Genomic DNA, 26,062 nt, shown 5'->3' with positions numbered 1-26,062 from the left:
CAGGAGGAGGCAAACTGTTCCGAGGAACAGAAGCCTACTCGGATGCCCAGCGATAGCGATGAAGAGCAAGAGCCGGGATGCTGGGCCAGAAACACAGAATAGCCCAAATACCAAACTAAGAGAAATTGGTAAATGGGCTAACCTAGCTAAAAGGCTATGAAAAATAAAAAACGATGAACGTGATATAGTAAGCCCATAAGTATAAGGAAGTCCCAGTATGGGAGACCGGGAATTCTTAACATGAAGGCAGCATGGCGCCGCCACGAGTCGACCGGGAAATAAACCGTATATGACCTATTAGAAGGAAAAATACTGGTTCCTGGAAGACTAAAATACGGTTAAAAACACTACTTATGAGGCACTTAACTTAGCCGTTGCGATGGGCACACCGCCACGTTCCATATAACCGGACCAGAAGCAGTATAATCCAAGATAATAGCACACAAGCAAAAAAATGCGTACGACGCTTAGCGCTAATAATTAAGGATGGACCGCTAAGGGCGCTGCGTGTCCGTGGCGTCCCTAGTAGTAGTAGTAGCGGCCGCATCGCCCGTTGGTATCAGCTCTCTCTAGTGGGATTTTGATTGGAAGGTCTAATAATTGGTGAATGTCTCGTGGTAGTGTTCCCCACTCGCTCCCCTATTCTCATACCGACACTTCTTTTAAAGAGTGAGCGAGTCAGTTTTACTGACATTTTCTTAATTTGGTTTTTCTCTGGTAATTTTTAGATTAATTTTATTTTACCTAGAAAGAATGATAATTAGAGGCCTCCTTTCATAGGCGACACGAGCTGAGCCAGAAAAGTATAGTTTTGTGATACGGGCGTTCAAAGTTTTCCTTTGGTTTTATCTTTTTTTAAAAGACAGTGTTAATAAATAATGAAAATTTTATTTGAGATGAATCTTACCTACTGTTTAAATTAGCTATTTCTCCCCGCTGATTAGGCGAGTCGGCATTCAAACAAAAAAATCGAAGGCTGCTGCCCAGATGACTGTCTAGTTTACCATGTTCTCCCCCACCAGGTTGTGTTTCAAATTTTGAATGCTTTTTCTTGTCAGAAGTCTCCTTGCCGCCATTGTGGCTAGGTGATTGTTGGTATTCTATGAAGTTTGGCTGTTTTACACCTGTTTACGGTATTATAATTCCATTTTTCTAGGAATCTTCTACCAGAAGCAAAAACCAATAACCTCAGGCTATGTAGGAATGCTTTGGTGTAATGATTTATTTGAGATGAATCTTACCTACTGTTAAATTAGCTATATCTCCCCGCCGATTAGGCGAGTCGGCATTCAAACAAAAAAAATCGAATGGCTGCCCAGATGACTGTATAGTTTACCTGTTCTCCACCAGGTGTGTTTCAAATGTTTTAGCTCTTGTCAGAATTCTCCTTGCCGCCATTGCGGCTAGGCGATTGTTGGTATTCTATGAAGTTTGGCGTGTTTTACACCTGTTTACGGTATTGTAATTCCATTTTCCTGGAGGATATCTTTTCTACCGGAAGCAAAACCAAAAACCTCAGGCTATGTTAGGAATGTTTTGTGTAACCAGGATTGGTTGAATTGGAAGTTGATCAACATTCCTTTATACTGGCAGGGTACAGAGTGATTTTGGAACTACTAGATGTGAAGAATGTAGGGAATTGTTCTGAGAATTTATGCCTGAATATGTCAGATATAGGAAAAACTGGGACTAATAGATTGCGAAAGCAATTAGTTAGATCAGGACTTAACCTGTCAGCCTATCCCTACTTAGACTAGGCATTTTAGTAGGCTAGTATTGACTTCCATTGTAGCTCCACCTTCTGCTCCCCATTCGGTTCAGGAAAAGTGTAACGAGAAGTTAGAACATTATCCTATTTTCAAGTTCTAACACAATTTGAACTTAGTTCGTGACAGGAAAGTTCCGAATCCTATAGTGTGCGCTCAGTTTGCGTTCCCTGTTAGAAGTAAGGTGTTGGTGCCCTTGTCTGTACGTAGCCTGAGCCTAGGACTGCCCTGCAACAGTTGGAAAACATCCGCTGCCATAGGAACCGGAGGGTTGGTTCTCGGGACGATGGGATTCTGTGCCCTCCAATACCTACTTTCGCCCTTTTTCATGGTCGAATCTCGTTTAAAGCTTTTACCTAAATACCGTTAAAGAGTTCACATAAGGGACCGTTTCGGTAAGCGTTAATGCTCGCTCCGTAGGCGCATTCTGTCGTCTTCAACACCTAGTTTGAGGTGTTAGCATGCATAGGCTTAATAATATATGATATAGTATAGATATTTTGAGATGATATGTATCTGTAGTGAGTTTTACACGTTTAGATATGTCAACTCGGTCGACTGTTTATCTCTCATGTTTTGGTTATTAGAAATTCTTGTATGCTAGCATATTCCTTTTTCTTCGTAATGTTTGTTTTTTGCGTGCTTCCTCTTCGGCTATCGGCAAATCTCGTACTACTGCCTCGATTAATGTTTCTCTTTCAAGTCTACACTGTCTGTAGTATCTAAGTTCTCGCTGAGTTAGATATTCTAGCTTCAGAGATTTCTAACTTAGTTTCATATAGGAATGCTTTCAAGTATGTACGATCGCTTTCGGACCAGGCGGGAGCGTTGTAAACTAAACCTCCTCCCTCCCACCGCCTCCAACTTTTGGCGCCTCGTTCTCTCTCTCCCTCTGTCAAGTGTCGACTCGTGCGGACTGCGGACCAGGGTTCCCAGGCGTACGATAATTATCGTACGAGTACGATAATTTGACCCTCTGTACGATAAACGATTAATAATCAAAATACAATGATTTGAAGAGATTCGGTACGATAATTTGTTCTGATACATCTGGGAACCCTGTGGTGGACTGACATTATTGACTCGTTTCATGTGAATGCACCTGACTAATGCAGTGTGTCTGAATGGACCATCCTCTTTGTAATTTTTTGAGTTATTCAAAGCAGTTAGCTACTAGGATTGGGCTATAGGCACCCATTAGGAAAAAACATTCAGAAGGCGAATTCGATGTCCTCAGACACTTCCTCTGATCTTCTGGCAGTCCCCTCTTGCCTTGATAGAGGTATTAGAGATAGTTCACAAGAACTTGCTTCTACTTTCACTATGTATGCGCTTAAAAAGCGAGAGTTGTGGTGCTCCTTTACCACAAAAGGAGTCACTCAGACTCAAAAGTCAGCCCTTCATTTTTCTCATCTTGCATGGGATTTTCTGTTTCTATAAGATGTTATAAGCGGAATTGCCTCCTTCCAACTTACAAAAGAAATTGACTCAAGATTTCCTTGCACAGTCATTGAAACGTTCAAGGGATACGACACAGCTCAGCAAGTCCTCTTCTCCACTGCAACATTTGCCCTTTCATGGGGGTAAGGCTAGATCCTCTTCCAAGAGAGGTAAGGTGCTTTTCACACCAAAGATAATTAAGAAGTTGTCCTTCGACCCTGCCATTAAGAAATGAGGTAGTAGTTCAGACCCATGCAGCAGTAGGTGTCAGACTTCAGCTTTTCACAGGTGATAGAGGTCCTAAGGCCAGGTTGCTCTATTCCTTTTCTTGCCGAGCCACCCTTAGTCAAGAGCCCTATCGTGTTGACTGCGTACTCTCTCAGCTCAGAGAAGTATTTCACTCTGGCCGAAGAGGTGCCTGCTCTTCTCCTGAAAGAGGCCAATAGAACAAGTAGAGGACATTCAGTCCAAAGGCTTTTACAACTGCCTTTTTGTGGTTCCAAAGGCATCAGGCAGGATGTAAATGCTCTGTATGTCTTTCAGAAAGACAAAATTCAAAATGGAGACAAATTGGCCATTCTCTTTGCCATCCGTCAAGGGGACTGGATGGTCTTAATGGATATGCAAGATGCATATTTCCATGTTCCCTCACCCTGAGTTGAGTAAATACCCTCAATTTGTCTGCAAGGGCCAAGTTTTAGTCAACATAGCCTACCCTCAAAGTCAGAGTCATGCTGCATGGGAGACCTTCAGAAGACCTTAACATTGGCTCAGGAGTTAGATCTCCTGATCAATCGTCAAAAGTCCCAACAGATAGTTTATTTGGGAATGGACTCTGGACTCTGTTCTTTTTTCAGCTTTTCTATCCCCCAAAAGGGTAGAGTCTTACCCTCAGACTGGTGGACAAGATCCTATCTCTCTCTCGGAGTGCTCAACCAGGTATTGATAGAGCCTCCTTGGCACACTGCCCTCCATAGATCAATTTGACCGCTTAGGCAGGTTGTACTTAAGAATCTACCAGTTTTTTTGGGGGGCATCAAAGAACATCTCCTATGGTGAAGATCAGAAGAAAGACTTCTAACAGGCAAGTCTCTCTCTTCTCAGAACCCTGACTTCAATTTCTGTGCAGACTGTCTGACGTAGGTTTGGGAGTGCTGATAGGGAGCAGAGGAGTCTCCAGATTGTGGACAGAGCAACAGAAGTCCTGGCACATCAATCTAAAGGAATTGAAAGCCATAACCCTGGGACTTTAAGCATTTGCATGGGAAGTCTGAAGCAAAATAGTAGCCATTCACTCGGACAGCCTGACAGCCCTCGCATACATATCAAACAAGGGGAACCCACTCCTTCTCTCTTTGCAAGGCAGCGAGAGATCTTCTGTGGGCCAAGGAGAACCAGACGAAGTTGGTAACAAGATTTGTTCAAGGGAGATAAAATGTCCTCAGCAGACCAACTCTGCTGTTCCAATCAAGTCATTTCCTATGGAGTGGACCTTTGCATCCAGTGATCTGCCTGGGACCTCTGGAAGTTGTGGTGAAGAATGATGATGGACCTCTTCACTACTGCAAAGAATCATTGGCTCCCCCTCTAATGCTCTCTGGTTCCAGATCCAATGGTATGGGCAGTGGCCGCAATGCTCCTGGACTGGTCCGACAAGAAACTTCACTCATTTCCTCCCTTGGGAATGATCAGGGAAGTGCTCAAGAAGTTCCAGACCCACAGAAACATCTCAGTGATCCTCATTGTGCTGTTCTGGCCCCTCAGGGAATGGTTCCCAGATCTCATCAGTCCCAAGTTACTTCCCAAACAAAGAAGAAAACTGCTCAGACAACACACATAATGAGGTACCATCAAGGTTTGTCTGCTCTGGCTCTGACAGGGTTCAGACTGTTGTCTGACTCCTCAGAGCAAAAGGCTTTTCAAAGTCGGCTGTGGAAGCGATTTTTAAGTGTAGGTGCCACTCATTAGCTAACGTTTAACACAATAAATGGACCATTTTCAGATATTGGTGCAGAAGAAATAGTCTCTTTTTCTCGAGCGTCTATAATGGAGATTGCGGATTTTCTTTTATATTCTGAGGAAGTCAAGAGGACTGTCTTCCTCCATCTATTAAAAAAGGATACAGAGCCAATGTTAGGTTCTGTATTCCGACATAGAGGTGTAGACCTGTTGTCTAACCAAGACTTAACAGACTTGGTTAAGTCCTTTGACAATCTCAAACTCAGGGAAATTTAGCAGGTGCCCCTGGGAAAATCCATGGAATCTGGTGGGGTCTTGAAATGGCTGTCTGGTCCTCCTTTAGAACCTATGTCTTCTTGTTTGGTGAGGAAAGCCAACAGGAAAACCCTTTTCTTGATTGCTCTGGCCTCCAGCCAGAAGGGTAACCAAGCTGCAAGACCTAGATAAAAGGGTTGGGTTCTCCAGTGGTGATAGCATGGTGTCCTACACTGCAATTATCCGCCAAAAACATAAATCCTTCTAGACCTTGGCCTAGGTCTTTCACTATTAAGAACCTGTCTGAATTAGTAGATCTGCATGAAGAGGAGAGGTCTCTTTGTCCCATGAGGGCGCTCAAGTTTATCTTCAGAGGACCAAAGATAAAATTAGAGGGGCCTCCAATAAACCTATAGTGTTCGGTGAGGAACCCTCAAAACCTCTTTTTTTCCAAGATTGCTCTCTCTTTTTTCTTGAGATATCTCATTCGTGAGGCCCTTTCACAATTGCAAAAAGAAGTTTTACCCATGGTTAAAGTGAAGGCACGTATGATTAGAGCTGTAGCTACATCTCTGCCCTTCAGGTATAACCTTTCATTATCTTCTATTATCCAATCTATATTTTGGAAATGTAAGTTGGTTTTGCAAACCATTATTTAGGTGATATTGAAACTGCTTTTAATGACTGCAGTACCTTGGGTCCATTTGTGTTGGCTGGCTTGGTTCTGGGTAAGGAAACATAGGAATTCTTTATTCCTAACTATACTCTTCGTCTTGACTCTGGTGTTGGGTCCTGGGAAGTCTGGGAATACTTGGTACTGGATACCCTCCAGATCATTGGTAGGGTGGTGGTTTCTAATATTTGGTGTAGGTAGTTTTTTTATATCTGGCTTTGTGTTGATGTAAATGGTACTGCGGCCAGGGCAGGGTCAATGTCTGGGCTTTACTACCGTCTGGTGAATTCCTCGCTGTAAGACCCTCACTTTGTAGTAGGTGACCCTTGGTCTGACACCACACCTCCACTAGTTGAGATGAACTGTGCCAGAGGCAGTATTGATTGCTGTAGCTCTCTTAACAGGCAAGAAAGCAACAAGCCTTATGTTAGTGCTAGCAAATTTTGTCTATTCCCGTGCAGTTATCAATTATAAATTGCAGTAGATTTTCATCCATGAATCCTACCCCCTAACAATGGAAATTAGCTATGTAATTACAGTAGTACCTCAAGATACAAAAGGCTCAACTTACAAAAAACTCGAGATATGCAAGCAAATACGAAAAATTTAACGGCTCTACATACGAAAAGTTTTCAAGATACGAAAGGTTTCTGAAAGTCCGAGATTCGCCCGGATAACAATTTTGAAAATTGCGCCGCGCGCCGCCATCTTAGTACGTACTAGTAGACTCGCCATCATCCTCCTGCTCTCCCATTGGTTCCTGATGCTAGTCACGGCCATGAAATCCTTCTCTCCTATTGGCTAGCGTCCCTCCCATCATGCATCTACTATGTACACGTGGTGGCGTGGCTCGGCCACTCGGTACCAGCATTGTTATAGTACGCACGCGGTATTCGTTTTCGGGATCGTCAATGTGTACGTATTTAAAAAAAAAAAAAAGTGACCAAGATCTCTCACATGGGATAAGTGATCAAGGTCTCTCATGGGATAACTGGAAACTTTGCAAGGTTGGTAGAATCTCCACTCCCTGCTGAACAGAGGGTGTAGACCAATCATTTACAACATGCATACCAGTAGTACGTATAATCAAGGCACTTCAGTTTGTGTTGAAGGTCAGCAGCCGAACATTCAGTACCCAAATCAGTGCAGAGAGAGCATTTGGTTGAACAGGGTTTTGATGGACACCAGGGCAACAGAGTCATGAGGTGCAAAAAACGAAAGTTGAAATTCTGTTAAAAAAAAAAAAACCTACGTAAAGTAAAAAAAAAACCTACGTAAAGTAAAAGAAAAATAAAGTAAAAATAAAAAAAAAAAATAAAAAAAGGCAGAAATTAAAGCAGCTTTTCATACAGTGCAATCATTTGTAGAAGACACCCCCCGAAAAGGCTCACACATGAACATTGTGAAAAGTAGGCAGAAGCAATCTTCCTTGGATAGTTACGTATGTAGTACGTACGTATATTTTTTAAAGTGTACGTACGTACATATGTACAAAAAAAAAAAAAGGCAGAAATTAAAGCCGCTTTTCATAAAGTGCAATCATTTGTAGAAGACACCCCCTGAAAAGGCTCACACAGGAACATTGTGAAAAGTAGGCAGAAGCAATCTTCCTTGGATAGTTACGTATGTACATAGCCTCACTCGAAAAGTAAGCTTCCACATTTTACGTTACAGTAATAATATTTCTTGTACACTAATGTATACACTTTATTTACAGGTTTTGCATTTTTATTCTTAATTTAGGTATTGAATGGTCCAAATTGTTGTAGTATTTCATTGTTTATAGGTCAATTTAGCTTTATTATGAAATTTACTGGGGTGTTTTTGGAGGGCTTGGAACGGATTAGCCATTTTACATGTAAAATGTGGTCCAAGATACGAAAACCTCATGATATGAAGGGCACCTCGGAACGGATTAATTTTGTATCTCGAGGTACTACTGTACCTACTTGGTAAAGTTACTTAAGTAAGAATATTTTTATAATAAAATGAGGTTTTATTCATACTTGCCAAGTAATGACAGAATGGGAGCCCACCCTCCTCCCCTCTCATGAATGATAAGGCATGAATAAATTGAGCTGGTTTGCTATGCTGTTTCCCTATTCCCCTGGTAGTTGGCGGGGGTACTGACATACACCAAGACAAAGAAAAGAATCGCTACCGCGATTTTTAAGTTTTAGCTACCAGTACTTAGAAATTCTTAACTATGTAATTACTTGGTAAGTATAAATAAAACCTTATTTTAATATAGAAATATCATTTTGTGTACTTTTGAAAGTAAAAATCATTTTAAATATATCTTGCATTTTTTCAGATTGTAAGTGCAATTGGTATTTGGAGTTTATTCAGCTTCCCAACACCAACCAAACCTGAACCTATTGAAGTTAATATAACATCAAGATCTGATACTTCATATGATTATGACGATAGGTGAGTGCACGTTTTAACATGTCTTTTCCAAATGTGATACAGTTCATTTATTGCTGTAAAATTTTGCACATGAATATTGTGATTTGTATGTCCAAAAAATATATCTTGGACAATGAGTAAGATTTTTGGAGAAATATGGAAAGATTTGTTATTTTAAACGTTCCCCCCTCCAATCATACCTTACATCTAAACAGTGGTTGTTAAAAGAATGTGAGTTGCTGCTTCTTAATAAACAGAAAGTTGAGGGTATTGTTAACAAGAGTGAAGGTGTAAAACTATGTAAAAACTAGAAAGATACAGCTATTAATATGAGTCTGGGTGGTGAAAGAAAAATTAATATTTTCATACTTAAAATGTGGCCCAAATTTGTGGTGATTGAATTTCCCGGAAGGTTTTTTCTAATTTTATAAGAAAATTGTTTGGTGGAAGTATTTGGTAGGAAATTTTGGGTTTATAATAATAAAAATAGAGTTAAGAAAATTACCTTTGTTTTGTAACAAATTCATTGCAATATTTATAGTTGAGCCTTAATAACAACTTTGGAGGAAAGACCAAAGCTCCAAAATTGAAGTATAGGATTTATCTGAAAGCTCCTGAGAATTAGCAAGCAACTGAGCCTGCTATGCCAAAGGAAAAATGGGATTTATGAATGCATGGTGGAAACTATGAGAATAGAATCAAAATAAGAATTTTGTAATTGCAAGGCTATATTGCGCTCTAGGGATAAATGTAGATTACCATTCTCACTAAAATATAAAGGCAAATAATTGGAAATTCTATGCCTTGAAATATTTTATAGTGAAAAAAGGAATAGGTGGATGAGTGTAAAAGAATCTACATAATTTGAAAATACTGGTTTCTGTGAATAAAATGAATATATAAAACTTTTAGGAGAACTGATTGGTTACTTTGTTGAAAATTGTAACTAGTATAGCTTTGGTTACCCATTATCACCTGATGCCCAAAACACTAAAGTATAGTAAAACAAATTGTTAACTGAATGAAAGCATGATCTCATTTGGCAACCAGAGAATGTAAAACTATATTCTCTTCAAAAATTACCATTCAAGACGTGGATGAAAAGCTTAGATATTTTCAATACAAGTGAAAGTGAAGGAGATTTAGTAAAATTAAATTCTGAAATAACATTCCAGACTTCTTGTAAGTTGATGCCTTACTGCCAGTAAAGTAATAATTCAAAAAGTGAGGGTCTTAGTTGCTGGAAACCTGAAGAACAAATTTCCAGCACCTAAGAACTGCTGGTTGGCATTTTGTTGCCATCCAGAAGATGATTTTCTCTTTTGAATTTCAGAGAAAGTGTTGGGAATTTACTGACTAATAATTCTGTGTAAATGATAAATGATGGGTTTCTTTTATAAAGCAATATAAGTAGTTTATTTGTCTATGTATTTAAGACTACATAATTGTGCCAGATAATGCTAGGATAAGAGAAGTAATTTATAATAAATGTTATGGAAGGACCTAGGATATCTGAAGTTATGTGTGATGCTTGGAGTATTTGTTGATTTAATTTTAATTCATGGATGTAAAATGTGGGTGTGGAATTCAAATGAAAGTTAAAAGGTTGATACTGTTGAGATGAATTATTTGTGTAATATATAATACACGGAGTTCAGTTTTCACAGGTGAGAATTGTAGATATGACAAATGAGTATAAAAGGGTTTTTAATTAAGTAAATTACCCTGTAATTATACAGCTAGGAGTTTCACTCACCGGCAGTTAAAATCCTGAAACTCGTGGGTCACACTAGTTTTCTATTTTGTTTTGGCTAGGTAACAATGCCCCGCCCACTTTCAGGGCAAGAGAGAGAAACAACTAGGCAAAGAGCTTAGTTTGTTTCTGCCGGCTGATGGCTTTAGATAATTGTTGGTTGTAGTTATTCCTGGAATTTTTTGTATTTTTTCTTATTGTATCATCATAATTGGTGAAGTACTCTTTCTTGACAACCAGCTAGATAGTGTAAGGTTCTTTTTTTATTTTGGATAAAGAACTGATTTTTTTGCTTTTTTCATTGGTGACCGACAGGTCTTAGTGTTGTCGACAATGTCAGACACGGGTTCTTCTAGCTTGCAAGACTAGGCTTGATGTACTGAATGTCGAGGGCAAGTATGTACATTCCCATGATATGAGATGTAATGAATATGTGATTTGGGACAAGAGAAAGTGGAAAGGTTTAGTCATATTTAAAAAAAGTTAGAGGCAGAAAGGGAAAGGCTTTTGCTTAGGGCTAATTCAAAACCAGCTAGCCAGGGTTCTTCTGATTTAGTTGCCAATTGAGTTTTCCTGTGATATCTTTACCCCCTGCTCCCACTTCTCTTGTTATACCACCTTCTGCAGTTGCAGGCTCTCTCACTTCCAATCCCAACCCCATTGGCAGTCTCGAGGAAAAGATCTATAAGGGTTTTGCTCTGTTAGTACAGACAATGGAGCAACTTGGTGCGTCTGTTAAGGTCCTGATGGACAAAATGAAAAGGGATAGTGTTGTGTTAGAGGAAGAGGTGGCTGTTCGTCCCGTCGATTCTCCTAGGGAAAGGTCACTGTCACACTCCCCAGTGCCGGGGGAGGAGATCAACTGGTATCCCAAGGAGGTCTGTGGGGTCTGCCCACGAGCAGTCGCCCCCTCAGTTCATCCTGTTGTCGCTTCCCAGGTTGCAACAGAAAGCCATTAAAGAGAGGTGCTTCTGATGCAGCTCATGGTCCAGTGCTTCCCAATAAGAAGTCTAGAAAATGCTAACTCCCACTGCAGTCATTGGAACAGTCCTGACTGTTTTTCTTCTGATTGCTTCTTGGAAGTTGACGCTCTTCAAGCTGCTGTGTCTGCTTCATTTAATGCTCTGCCTGCAGCTCCTTCAGCTGCTGTGGCAGTGAACCCTATTTAGTTGAAGCTGGACAGTAATTTGCTTTTACTGAAGAAACCTATTTCGGTTCAAGTGCCTACAACTCTGCTAGCACCCACATAGTTCAACAAGCGGCAGTAGTGGTTGAAGCTCCCTCTGTCTTGCCCCTCAGGCACCTCAAAACGTTTATTCGCCGCCACAAGCTTCTGCAGAGGCTGTTTCGACTCGGATTCCAAATCCGGATCTTTCTTCTGTTTCGTAATTGGAGTAGGGAGCAGTGGAGCAAGAGGCTGCTTCTTCAGTGTATGTTGCTTTAATGTAGTTTCTACTCGCTACATATCCGTCTTTTTTCACACCGACCACTCCTTTGTCTCCTGAATCGACTTCTTCAGCTAAGAAGTCCTTTAAAGGGTTTGACGCTTGGCTTGTGGAAAAGAGGGATCAAGGTAGGACTTCTTGTAGTTTTCTGCCTTCTAGGATCTCCTGGTGGAGATATCTATAGTATATTTAGCTTTGTATTGTTAGGGTGTTGGGGGCTTAGGTAGTCAATGATAGTCTAAATGAACTTAGGAGTCTCTGTTGGTCAGGGTTTAGACTGAGTGTATTGTTCTTTTAGGTCCTTGAGGTTAGGCAGATCCTGATGGTCATGTTGACATAACTTCAACTTCTTCAATACAATCATCTGTGTCAGTGAGCAATAGAGAACTTGAAGGTCCTGCACACTCAACTTCTCCATAAACAAGAGGCTGGATAGCCACATGGGAGGTTCACTGTTCTCCCTCCATACATGAGAGGTACAGAATACCTCATGGGAGGGTCTTCAGACTAGGGCGTTACCTTAGACTCAACACTGATGTTGGGGTTCTTCCTCTGTAAGCATCCTCACCTACCAAGTTGGACAACTAGATGAGGAAATTTGCTTTAACCTCCATGCATGAGAGGTATAGAATACCACATGGGAGGCACTTCTGGACTCAGACGTACCTTAGACTCAACACTGACTTTGAGGACTTTCTCTGCAAGCACCCTCACTACTGAGGTAGATAAATAGGTGAGGACACATACATTTATGCATAGTAGGTTGATAATAAGTTATGCTCCGTGGACAAGTCGGGCATAATTAGTTTGATCCCACCTCCGTTAAATTTTGTTAATTGGGCTAATTCAGGTGTTCAGGGAGTGTATTGCAATATGAAATTTTCATAATAAAACTAATATTGTAATTACTACCTGAACACTAGAATGATTCCCACTCTCCTCCCCACTTCAATTTGAAAGTGAATGACTCAATTGCGGTTGTTGGCCCCTAGCGGCCAGTAGTATTTGCATCAGCATTGCCAACAGGACCTCAGGTAACTCATTTGACTAGATTTTTACCTGCAGCGTTGATAACATTGACAGTTAAAATTACACACTTTGTGGGGAAATAAAAATCTGTGGGGATATAGTTCAGGCTGGTCAGTAACCCAGGGCTAATTCAGGTGTTCAGGTAAGATTACAATATTAGTTTTATTTATGTGAAAACTTCATTTTAATTATACTCTTACCCAGTATTGTAATTATATAATCAGAGCCCACCTCCTCCTACCCCTAGCATGGATTTATTACTGAAGGAATAAATAAACTGAGCTCTTTGCCTAGTTGTTCCTTCTCTTTTTCCACAAAAAGTGGGTGGGCATTGTTACCTAGCCAAAATAAAACAGAAAATTAGCACAACGCAAATTTGGGATTTTAACTGTTGGCGAGTGTAAATACTGTAATTAAAAACTTTATTATATCTTAAATGTCATATTGGGTAAAAAGTAAGCTGTTTTGAGACATTTTTTATGTAGAAGAATATAAAATATTATAAGGGTGTTAATTCAAAAGTGTTCAAGGGGGAGGGGGGTAGGAATGAAACTAAGAAAGGCCAGTTCAGATAGAGTAGGAGGATTGATGGAAGCAAATGGATCTAGTATTCAGGAAGTATGATAGTTAATGTAAGATGAAGATGAGTACTATTTCAGTATGTACAGGAAATGTACAGGGATTCATGTAGTACCACAATCAACCCTTATGTAGCAACATGTATCCTGTGATGCCCAATAATGGCATGATGGGACTTACCATATGATAATCCTTCTTTCATGCCATGATATTTGAACAAAGTTTATGGGAAAATGTTCAGATCACTTGAATCGGCCATAAATGACAATCAGGCGAAACTTATGACAATGCTCTTACCTCAGCTCAGGATACTTGTAATAGTCTGAATTGAGATTTCATACTATCGTATACTATATTTGCTCATAAATGTACTATGGGAGTGTTGCAGGTTTTAGTTTATATCTTTTACTATAGCATGTGTCAGTTGTAATTGTAATTTTGCAAAGTAACACAAAAAGTAGAAAGAACACTAAATTTCACTGAAAGGTACTGTATTTCCCCTTCCTCGTACATCTCGTAAATATTTGTCCTTAACTAAATTCAGGGATTGTTGCTGGTTTTAGTTCTTATTTTTTATGATCCGTATTTTGTGAGCTTTAATTGTAATTTTGCAGACTAAAGTAAAAAATTTAGAACATGTATAAATCGCTGAAATTGATGTATTTTATGAGTGATTTGAAAAAGAGGTCCCGCACACAGTTGGAGATATATTTACTTTCCACGTGGAAGATAGAACATTTTTTAGAATTTTGTTCTTATACATGCATATGCATATCCTCCTCTTTCTAGTAATTTTTTTTTATTTATCTGACCTTAAAGTGTGCTCAGTCTGGGGCATGGGTAGTGTTTATTTAGCCTAACCAGTAAGGAATAAGAAGCCTTCTGTGCTTTGGACGTCCACAGAAGATGGCTCTTCATAACTCGTATGTTATGGGATGAATGTGGGAATGATATTGTCTAGTTTGGAGCCGTCCTCTGCTAAATGCGTTGGCTTATTAGCAAGAAATTTTACCAATTGATTTTGTTTGATGATATAACTCTGAAAAGTAATAAAAACTTGGAAGTCCATAAGAAAATGTTAATGTGCTTATATCCTGTTATTCTTGCAAGTGGTTTATTACAAAAGCACACCTCTGAAGATAGTCAGATGACATGAATATTTATTGTTCTTTGTATGCATCTCATATTGTGGAACCTTCCATCGTTGCTAGAGATTGGTTAATGAAATCTTGTTATATACATATGTGCCTAATTAGAAGAGTTATTGTGTATATTATAAAGGATAATACAAGTAGTAAATATATATATATACTATATATGTTCTTTGCAGGGATCGAGTTAGTCCTGAAGATTCAAAGAAATTGAAAGAATATGGGAAAGTTACTGTTCTTTACTCAGACTATGACAGGGATCCTCGATGGACACTAGGAGTTCCTTCTGCTATCAATATACTTGTCCTTTTGCCTTTAGTTTTAGCTAAATTATGTTCCAGTAAGATCATTTCAACAACTACGGTAAGTTTTATTTACTGAATACCTAGTGTCTATGACTGTCTGTGATATATGACATAATATTTTGCAGGTAGTATTCAAGTTATGATAATTGGTCTTACGATAGTCTGATTTGTTCCGACACGTTATACAAACCATCGGTCCTTTACATAAGGAATTACTATCAGCGCCAGCTGGACCTGTCGTAAAATTTAATAACAAGGTAGTTCGACAATAACTGCTTGTCCGATGGTCGGGAGTCCCGCCCGACTGGATGTAAACATTCCACTTTGCTTTCGACCGCCGTCTGGTGAAGACGTGTGCTCGCCTCTCTGCCCGCCTCTGTCATGAGATTGTTGACAACTACCTTGACTTTCAACCTGTTCTAGTATACTTGTGCATGTTGATTGTATTTACTTATTACAGTATTTTGTTATATACATTCATTATTGTGGTATTGCATCGCGGATCACCATGCAGTCCCACGATTCGGAGAGCCCTCGCGGCCCTCATCCAACCATACTGTGTGCCCTGGAGTGGGAGGCAAAAGTGTGGGGCTTTCAGGTCCAGTGACATTGTGGACCCTCATCCTCTGTGCACAAAGTGCCGAGGGCGTGAATGCTCTCATATTTTAACTTGTGTTTGTTGTGTCTGGGTCGGAGAAGCTGTGGGAGCTGTACGAAAAGAGGAAGAAGCCACGTAGGGGTGCGCCAAGGTGTCATCGGAAAGCTCTCCCTCTGACACCTCTGGTGACGGATACGTCCATCTTCTTTTCTTTTTTTTTTCTCCTCCTCGTCGGCTCCCGACGTATAGCTCTCTCCCGACCTTGAGTTGTACTCGGGTCATTTGTACCGCTCAGGGGAGGATCTTCTCCCCACTGAGCAAACAGGAACCACCCCCTTTAACCCGACTGTTGCTTCCTCAGGTGTGTTCTGCCTCCAGGGGTTGGGGACCTTCAGGCAGGTGTGGCGCTCACTGAGTCTTCCGGGACTCCGAGTATTCAGGGGCTCATCCATCATCTTGCTGCAGCCCCAGTCACTCACTGGGTGGAGATGAGGATGACTACGACTGTGTCGACCCCAGGTTATGCTTCTCCGCCTCACCTGGTTTTATACCCAGCACCATGACCATGGTCACCTCTATGGTTGCAGTACAAAACTCCATTGCCGTACGTGCCCCAGAGGGAGTTTGTACCACCTCCACCTGGTTTTGGTGTCCTCGCTCCTCCCCCTGACTTCAAGTGCCCGAAGAGCTTGCCCTTAGATTGCCCACCTGTTGCCGTCGCCGTACCTGCTGCCCCTGTTCCTGCCCGTGGAAGCTGCTGCTGCACCGCAGGTCCTTCCAGCCAGGTGGAGTTGGGCCCTGTTGCTACTGCAACCAGCCCAGCTCCAGCCTGGATGGGAGACCTGTCAGTTGTCCTGAGGAAGTCCAAGAAGAGGAAGGTGTCTTTGTCGTCTTCTGCCGCCTATTCCCCTTCAACTTCCAAGGCCCTCCAGCCGAGGAAGAAGGTGCCCCCCCCCCCACCAAGAAGTCTTGCACAGATACTTCTAAGGGGTCTGTCTCGCTCTGGCAAGACAGGTGGGTCTTCCGCTGGTCCTCCCGTTCCTCCGGGAACGGGGCCTGTCTCTCCTTCCTCATGGAAGAAGATGGGGACTGTGGCGGTACCAGCCACTGATGGTACCTCCGTTCCCGGCTCCAGCGGTTCCACCTCTGGACTTGGAACTGTCTCAACACTCGGAACTGTCTTGGCCGCTCGCTCACGAGTGTCACTGAGTGTACGGTCACCTGCCGGTGATCGTGCAGCCAAGGTCCAGACGACTGAGTACGTTCACCATCAGGACCCAGGCACGGAGCAGTAGGATGGTAAAAGTCGCTCAGGTGACTCTTGCCAGACCGGCGATTGCTCGCGCTGCGATCTTCCAGTACCCAGGGTTGACCTGACAGTCCCACCAGACCGTTCACATGTTGAGGTTGGGAAGAGGTACCCCCGGTCACCTGGGAAGAGCATCGGCTGCTTCTGGGACTGTTGTGCGTCATGAGGACGGTCCTCGCTCTCACCGCGTTAGTGGACGCTACCAGTCACCCGACTGTCGTTCCCACTGGGACTAGACGGTTCGCACGGCTGAGAGCAGCTCCCCTGACGCACGAGACTGACGCTACCGTCCTCGGTCCAGCATTTCTCCACGGAGACCGCTGGTCCAGACCTGCAGCTTGATCACCACCGCGGGTTTGGTGATCGTGTGCAGTTCCTCCCAGTCTACCAGCTATGCAGGTCTTCCTCACCTGGAAGTGACCGTGAAGAGGGCACTCCTTAGGGTCCAGCCACGAGAGCCTATGAGCCTGGTTCGGTCTTAGGAACAAACAGATCAAACGCTCAAGTGGCTAGCTTGCCTAACTCCGGGAGTGCCTCTCTAACACCTGCTGTCAGAGAACCTCAGGTTCTCTCAGGAAGAGGCATTAGCCCTGGAATTCACTGCCATGGCAGCTTTCCAGGCCGTCTCTTGGCTGTATCTGTTGTCCCTCACAGTATCCAGAGTCACAGCCTCCTCGGGAGCTATAGTTCCTGAGGAAGACTCGGCGTTCGGAAGACTCTGCCAATCTGGAAGTAGGGCCATCTCCTACCTAGCCCACCAGACGGCCAACCTGGTTTTGAGGAGGAGGGGTGCATTCCTGACTCGTGTAACCAGGGCGGCCGGTCACTAGGTAACGTTGGGTCTGCGTAACGTACCGTTGCTGGGTTCCTCCTTTGTATTCTCCAGAGATATGGTGGACACTGTGGTGGAAAAGCGGAGAGCTGAGGACAGCGACTGCTTAGTACACCAGGCAGTTGCAAAGACTTCTGGGCAGTCTCGTTCAACTGCGGCTAAGCCATGGAGCTTAGCTAGCACTTCATCCGCTCCCAAGACGTCTCTGTCAAGGGTAGTGAGAGGAAAGACCCAGCCTTCCTCTTTCGCTTCGAGAAGTGAGCGTCGGCCCTCCTCTCAAGCCTCCATCTCTCGCGGGATAGGAGCTAAGCGGAAGGGGAAGAGAGGGAAACGCTAGGGACGGCGTTCCCCCTCAACTGCTGCCAGAAGTGGGGGTGCCTGGCGAGCCATTGGGCAACTTGACAGCGCTACGGAGCTGAGACTTGGGTAGTGGGGGTGTCCTTCAGGAGGGATACCTATTGTCCTTCAAGTCGAGGCCACTCCTCACCTCACACCTGGTCCACCTGCAAACGTACGTCCCTGGTTCTGTCAGGGACGAAGCACTGACTCAAGAAGTGCAGGGACCATGGCTGAGCAAAGGAGTGTGGATGGATCATGTGAGATCAGTCACTGGGGTTCTGCAACCAACTTTTCCTGGTGGCGAAGTCTGCGGGGGGCTGGAGACTGGTGATAGATCTCTCTCCCTTGAACCGTTTCGTTCGCCAGACTCGGTTCACGATGGAAACGACACGCTCAGTGCTCGATTCCATCAGGGAGAACGATTTCCTGTTTCGGTGGACCTGAAGGATGCATATTTTCAAATACCCATCCACCAGTCCCACAGGAAGTATCTTCATTTTATCCACGACAGGACGGTGTACCAATTCAGGGCACTAGTCCTCCTGTTGCACCAGTAGACGACGCAGGTGCACGAGTGGGCTGTGGCTCACTCAGTAGAGCTGTCAGCCAGATACATTCCAGGCAAGAGGAGGATGTAGTGGCAGGACAAGCTCAGCCGCCAGAATCAGGTGGTTGGGACAGAGTGGTCTCTTCACCCAGATGTGGCAGAAAGGCTCTTCAACCTGTGGGGGCATCCAGTAGTGGATCTGTATTCTACCATTGTATATGCTAGGTTAACTCTTGTTAATGTTATTCAGTTTCTCTTTGTACTGAATTATCATAAGCCAATATGCATTGAACCTAGAGAATTAGCTGAAATTAATAATTACTATACTGTATATGTATAAAGTATACTGTGACAGTGTCGCCTAGGCTACCCTATATGTAAAGATGGTACTGATTACCCCAATAGGCTAGGTATATTCGAGATACGATTTCAACAACACTATGAGTGTTTTTGGAACCCTACTCATTGTAAGCAGGAGAATACCTACTATTTAGTTTCTTTGTTACGGAAAGGTTTCATAAATGTATGTATTGATCCTAAACTTGACACTTGCTTTATTTTGAGCCTAAAGTTTGGCTATGATTGACTCTCTTTTTATCTTTAATTCTCAAGTTGTAAGGATTTTTGTGAGATATGATAGAAAATGGGGTTGTCACAAACCTATTTTGTAGTCCTACTATTCTAAATGTCCAAGGCACTTTGGGATCGAGTGGTAATACTTTGCATGTCCCAGGCAGTTTTTAGGGTTCTCAGCACCTATAGCTTTTATCCTTTGCTTGATTAGACAAGCGTTTGTTGCATAATGACCTGCTCTACATGGGACAGTCTCATCTGACTTTGATTTCTTACTTTAGTTTGACTCTTTCTCATTACCTTATCGTTTCCTCCTATTCTTCCAACTTACTGTTCATTCTCTCCTTCTGTTACAGTTTCATAATCTCTTATCCAAAATCCTTGGGACCAGCTGTGTTTTGCTTTTGACTTTTGTTTTTTTTGGGTTTCAGAACTGAAGATTGTTTAGTAAATACGCAAACGCTTTATTTTCAGCAAGACATTCTTTAAAACTAAAATATATATTATGTACAGCATCAAAAAGAACTGAAGTTGCATATACCCATGTAACATCTGATCTTGTATGTTATGCAATCCCTGAAATTTTGCGCCAAAAACACAGTTTCATTCAACAATAATTGCATACAGTGCAATATGCATTTTTGATAGATTACACTAGCTATGCTTAATGTGCTAGTTTCCTCTTAGTAGATATAGTAAGCTAGATATTTCAATGCCTGTCATAGTTTTTGTTAGATTCCATTCATAATGCATACTTATTATATCATGAGAGTCTTCATACATTCATGCAGACTGACCATAACTTGTGGCTTTGCTAAGAATTCCTTACTGTTTCATAGTAAACAACCATTTACAAATGTGTGCAAAACACTGGTATAGACAACAGCAAGTACTGACATAAACAAGCAATTTAAGAAACAGCTGTTTGCCAGTGTTTCAGTACAGTAGTAGCTACATTGAGAAACAAGTTTTAGTTTGCTAATGTTAGTTAACATAACTAACACATTAAGAGTTATGCTATATTTGTTAATTTGTTAAAAATATTCTAATTTTTTATTAAATTTTGGAATGGTAAAATCCAAACAAAAAATAAAGTAAATTTCCTTGTCTTTCAAATACAGTGGTCCCCCGATAGTCATGGGGGACGCGTACCAGACCCTCCCGCGAATAGTTAGAAACCCGCAAATAGTTGGAACCCCTTTAAAAATGCTTCCAAAAACCTCCTATTTTGTTAGTTAAATCTTAAGGAAAACCCACTAAAAATTTTTATAGCTGGTTTTTTTAATAGTTTTATCACAAAAAGTGCATTTTATGATGAAATGATAAAACACAGGAATTTGAGAATATTTTTCATAGAAAAATTCCGGAGTAGTTGTTGGCGATTTTTCGGCGAAGGAATGGGGGAGGGTAAAATGTTCCAGAGAGAAATCCGCGAATGCATGAGTCTGCAAATCCGCAGAACGCGAATACAGTGGGGCCTCGTTATCCACGGGGGATAGGGCCCAGAACCCCCCGTGATAAGTAAATACCCGTGTTATCCTGATACCCCCCCAAAAATTGCTTAAAACTGCCTACTTTAATAGTTAACCCACCCAAGACCACTATTCCAATGTTTTATAAACTGCCCTACTTTAGTTCTAAACACCAAATAGTTTCAACTATCACCTAAAACTAAATTCAAGACAGTTTAAAGTTATTGTACAAAATTAGCCTTAAAAAATAAATGTAGTATATGTACTACTGTACATATGTAGCCTACTAGCCTAGGGATTACAGCTAGAAGCCTACATACGCATGGTGGGCCTCTTTTTTTTTACAAGGAAAGAGAGGATGAGTGGTAAGAGAACTATCAAAATTATGTAAATCATATGGGTATCATCACCTCAACAATCAATCATGTTGATAAAAAGATGGCGACGATTTTGCAGTGCAATCCAGTAATATAATAACGATAATGCTACCAACAGTATGCAGCGAAACATCTTTCCCTTCCCGTCGCACAACACGTTAATAGTATATTCCACGTAAAAACCTTCATCTGACTTTAGGCGTCTTTCCCATAAGAGTAAAAGAATCAGGGCTTTAGGATGCCACATAATTAACTTGTTTATATGGGTACAATTTAAAGAACGCGCCGCACACCACATTTCATAACAACAACAAACCAACCTTGGACAAACGGGAGTAGGCCAGTGTTGCCAACTGGGAATGGCAATTTCTTGCTAGATTTTGTTCCATAAAAGGCTAAAAAAAATCACATACCGTATATACTCGAATAACGTGCTATCTCCCATATCGTGCGACCCCCAAATTTTTCACCAATAAACAGTGGTTTTGTGTTTTGTCATGTATCTCATGTATCATGCAAGTTCATAAGGTTGGGGGGTGGTTTAGCCTGCTAATGGCCCAGAGTCATTCAGATGTGTGCTGATGCTAGTCAAGTTACGTTAATTTTCTATTAATCTCGAGAATTTAATAGAAAATCTCAAGATTAAAAAAAAATCCCAAGATAAATAAAAATAATTGTAAAAATAACACGCTTGGAGTCCTTAATCATTCTCTCTCTCTCTCTCTCTCTCTCTCTCTCTCTCTCTCTCTCTCTCTCTCTCTCTCTCTCTCTCTCTCTCTATCTCTCTCTCTCCTCAGGAATAAATACGTACGTACTGTAATTTGAGTCTTTCACCAACAGGTATCAGTAAATGTGTAGACATTGTGTGCGTGTTAAAAAAATGTGCAGTACACACACATTCCGATGTTTCGGTTTTTGGAATTTTTCAGATTTCGGAAATGTGAGGTCAGATGCATAATCAAATCAAAACACCACTACTGCAGCAAAAACATTTTTTCCCTTTATGTTTTTCATTATTGTTATTTATTAATTACAGTTTATTTAAATAAATATTAATATAATTACTGTTAAATGAATGTGAGCTAATTAAGATCACCTATAATAAAATAGTGGGGACAATTAATACCATATGTTCACTAATAGGTATTATTTTAAAAACAACATTCACCGTAAAACACAAAAAATATATGTACATAACAATCAAAATATAATAATGTTTTGCAGTTCACTTGTGAATTTTAACAATAAGTATGACTATATAATATATTTCACCATATCGATCTTGAAGTTGAAGAGTCGTAAAATTCTGAGGATGGTCCGGGAAAAGGATTTGTACTTTGTGATTACGTATCGCTACAACACCATGTGGTATTTTCATACCACTATATGATGACGCATCGCTACAACACACTGATGTTTTCATACCACTATACGTTAAAGTTAAAAACATGACATAGAATCGACTTTGCGACTTCGTTCACTTTTATATTTTTAACGATACAATAACTATCCATTTGTACTACTAAAACCATCTTCACATAAGTAATTTTTTTTTTCGTAAGATATGTGTTGTTGCAAAAGCTAGCTTATACATAAAAGGCTTTTATAATTAAGTCATCTTAGATATAAATATGCACCCAAATCATTGTGGGGAAATTTACTACTGTTTCCTCGGATATTGAAATACTTTAGCATCATTCAAAACACTTTAATAATATAAGCATAAATACTAGGCTATACATATTTACATTGTATACAAATACTACATACAGTTATATACACATACTTTTTATATACAAAGTTAACAGTTATATACACATACTTTTATATACAAAGTTAATCATATGAGTAGTGATCAGACGACAGGTGCACTGGACTACGTACGTACTACTTGGAAGATAAAACAAACAAAAATTTTGTTGTTGTTAGTCGCCGGGATAGATTAACATTTTTCCAGAGATTAAAGAGCTGAATTTTGTTTTGAAGGTATGTCAACCGCGTTATTATATTATTGTTTCACGAAGGAATAATTATATAAAGAAAATTATTGAGTAATTTTTGCCGTCAGCAGTCAGAAAATCACGAACATGGTAACGTTCAAACCTAGTGCCATCCATGCCTTATGTCTATAAATAGAACAGAAGCAGAGGGCAGTCATTGGATAACAGATCTCCATGGCTACCAACCAACCAATCAGGTGTTAGTATACTACTCTGTAATTTTTTTAGAATGAACGTTTACACACACGAGCTAACGATGATGTATGTGTTTTGCATACAGTACGTAGTTTTAGTTTTTATATTAGTGTAAGTATTTACTGATTTCATGAAGAAATAGAATGATTCCTTCTCATTACTTTGAATGCAATGAAAATGCTTGAAGATTCTTCCGCAAAAGAAGAGAGAAAAAAAATTTCCTTAGAAGATGATACCTATTTACTACGCTGGTTGACATACCTTCAAAACAAAATTCAGCTCTTTAATCTCTGGAAAAATGTTAATCTATCCGGCGACTAACAACACAAAATTTTTGTTTGTTTATCTTCCAAGTAGTACGTACGTAGTCCAGTGCACAGCTGTCGTCTGATCACTACTCATATGATTAACTTTGTTACTTTGTATATAAAAGTATGTGTATATAACTGTTAACTTTGTATATAAAAGTATGTGTATATAACTGTATGTAGTATTTGTATACGATGTAAATATGTATAGCATAGTATTTATGCATATATTATTAAAGTGTTTAATGAATGCTGAAACGTATTTCAATATCCGAGGAAACAGTAGTAAATTTCACCACAAGAGTTTGGGTACATATGTATATCTAAGATGACTTAAATTATAAAAGCCTTTTATGTATAAGCTAGCTTTTGCAACAACACATATCTTACGAAAAATTACTTATGTGAAGATGGTTTTAGTAGTACAAATGATAGTTATTGTATCGTTAAAAATATAAAAGTGAACGAAGTCGCAAAGTCGATTCTCATGTCATGTTTTTCCTAAACGCGTTGACTTAAAGGAGAACGTTATTTGGTTGTTTTATCACTGCCACAAAAACCCATCAAACAATGCAGTGTATGTATGATAATTCTAACCATATTCACTACCAAAATAACGATGATATTTTGTATTGAAATTAATGTTACGTATATTCCAAACATTATTTTACTCGTAGCATGAATAGTACTATAAAAATTTCGAAAGATAATCTTGCTTGTGAACGCTACCATAATTTGATTTTGTTTTTTTCATATACGTACGTACATTTTGTCAGCTGGCTGGCCTCGCATAGATCAAATTGATTTCACTGATATGGAATTACTCCCACGAATAGCCTTTTGTTCCGACACGGCATACAAACCTTCGGTCCTTTTACAAATAGGAAGGTACTAGCGGCAGCTGGGGACTAGGTGTAAGCTTTCTCGAACAAGGGGTTCGGGGTAGTTAAACTGCTTGTCCGACAGGCAGGCAGCAGCCCTGCGCGACTGGGAGGTAAACAAATCACTTTTGCTTTCGGTCTGCTGGCGTGTGACGTGTATCATCGCTCTCTGCCCGCTTTATCATCGTCGTTCGCTTCGCATGGTTGTGTTTTTCTTTTTCTATTTATCTAGTGAAACTGAATTGTAAGTACAATCATTTCATATTTATTTCCATTGAATTCAATTGTGAATTAAAGGATCTTGGTTTCACCACGCCCCTCCGATTACCCGAGTGCCGGGACTGAAGGGCGTAAGTGCGGGAATTCATTTTCCCAGAAATGATCCTCGTATTGTGTAGCTCGGTGCCGAGGGCAGGGAGGAGAGCGCTCGCTCCGAGCGTATATTTTGGTTGGAAATGTGTAGATGAAAATCGTAAGTAAGTGCTCTTTTCATTTATATTTTTTTTTGACCTGTATGCTCGTTGCCTAGCGAATGCGCTCAGCACGAAAACTTATTCTGTATGGAAGTGGTGAATCGAAAGTACAGTATTCTTTTTCATTTTTTTTTCATATATATTATTTTGATTGTAGCAATACTCATTTTGGATCAGTTTCCGAGCTTACCCGGAAATGATCCTTTCCCCTTTTTATTTGAATGAAGTGAAATCGCAAGTGCAGTTCTTTTCATTTTCATATTTTATTGAGATTGAATTGTTTACTTGGATCAATGTTTCCGTTATTTCCCGGGAATTGATCCATTCCCTTTTTATTTGTATGAAGTGAAATCGCAAGCGCAGTATTCTTTTTCATTTTCATTTTCATATATATTTTGATTGCATCAATTCATTATGGATCAAGGTTTCCATTCATAATCGGGAATGGATCCTTTTACCCTTGCGCTCGGTACCGAGGGCGCAAATGCGCTCGATCCGAGCCCTTATTCATTGTGAAGTGAATCGTAATGCAAGATTCTTTTTCATTTTATTCCTTTTATTTTATTATTGATTGCATCAATATTATTTGGTTCAGTTCCGCTCAGTCAGGGAATTGATCCTTATGCCCTTGCATTCGGGGGGCCGAGGGCACGATTTTGCTCTCGGGCTCTTATTATTATTGTTGGGTACATGGGTGCTGTGCGGGGGGGGGGTGGGGAACGAGACCCTTCCCCCCCCCCCATCCTCCCCCCCCCCCCCCCCCCGCATCAGCTCCACAGATGGCCCTTCCCCTTGGGGGGGGGGTGGGGGGGAGGTTATCTGCGTTCTTCTCCTCGCCCGACCCGTTCGAGCGCGGGGAGGGCGCTCGGTGCCCGATGTACAATTGTATTCGGGGTCTTCCACTCATTCGGAGAGGGCTCACCCCCCCACCCCCGCGCGAGGGGACTTCCCCCCCACTAATCGCTACTACTGTTATTTCCGCAGGTGCTACTGCCACGAGGGTGGACTTTGGTGAGGTATGGGCGTCCTTCCATTTTGCAGGGCGTGCTAGTGTCCAGGGGCTGCGGTTTCTATGTCTGGGCCTACTGCGGTCACCCATGGAGTGGGTGACCACGCTCCAGGTGACGACGTCCCTCCTCACCTGGTGTACTCGCCTCACGTGGTAAACAGTCTTGCCTACAGCCGCTGTGAAGTGCCGTTCGCCGTACCGAGAGGGGGGCGTGCCGCCGCCGCTCGTGGTTGCCGCGCTGCCGCGACCACACTTCCGCTGCCCTAGAGCTCGCCCCTGGACCTGCCGCCGGTACCAGGATGTTGCTGGCTGCTGCTCCAATTCTTGTGTGTTTCCGGTGCTGCCTGCCGTACCTGCCTTCTGGACTGTCCTGCAGCTGACTGTC

General features: G+C 41.3%; 1 protein-coding gene across 4 annotated transcripts in view; it reads left to right on the top strand.

Moving 5' to 3' along the window:
• The window catches only part of LOC135216742 (uncharacterized), a 169,359-nt gene that overhangs the window by 131,209 nt on the left and 12,088 nt on the right, over positions 1–26,062 (top strand). For all 4 annotated transcript variants that reach the window (XM_064252213.1, XM_064252214.1, XM_064252212.1 and 1 more), the window contains 2 exons: positions 8,408–8,523; positions 14,639–14,822. In XM_064252213.1, the coding sequence (XP_064108283.1) occupies positions 8,408–8,523; positions 14,639–14,822 (300 nt within the window). The remainder of the gene's footprint in view (positions 1–8,407; positions 8,524–14,638; positions 14,823–26,062) is intronic.

The sequence above is a fragment of the Macrobrachium nipponense genome, chromosome 6, assembly GCF_015104395.2.
Source record: "Macrobrachium nipponense isolate FS-2020 chromosome 6, ASM1510439v2, whole genome shotgun sequence".
Taxonomy (NCBI): Eukaryota; Metazoa; Arthropoda; class Malacostraca; order Decapoda; family Palaemonidae; genus Macrobrachium; species Macrobrachium nipponense.
The sequence above is the reverse complement of the archived record's forward strand: the minus strand, read 5'-3'. Positions and strand labels throughout refer to the sequence as shown.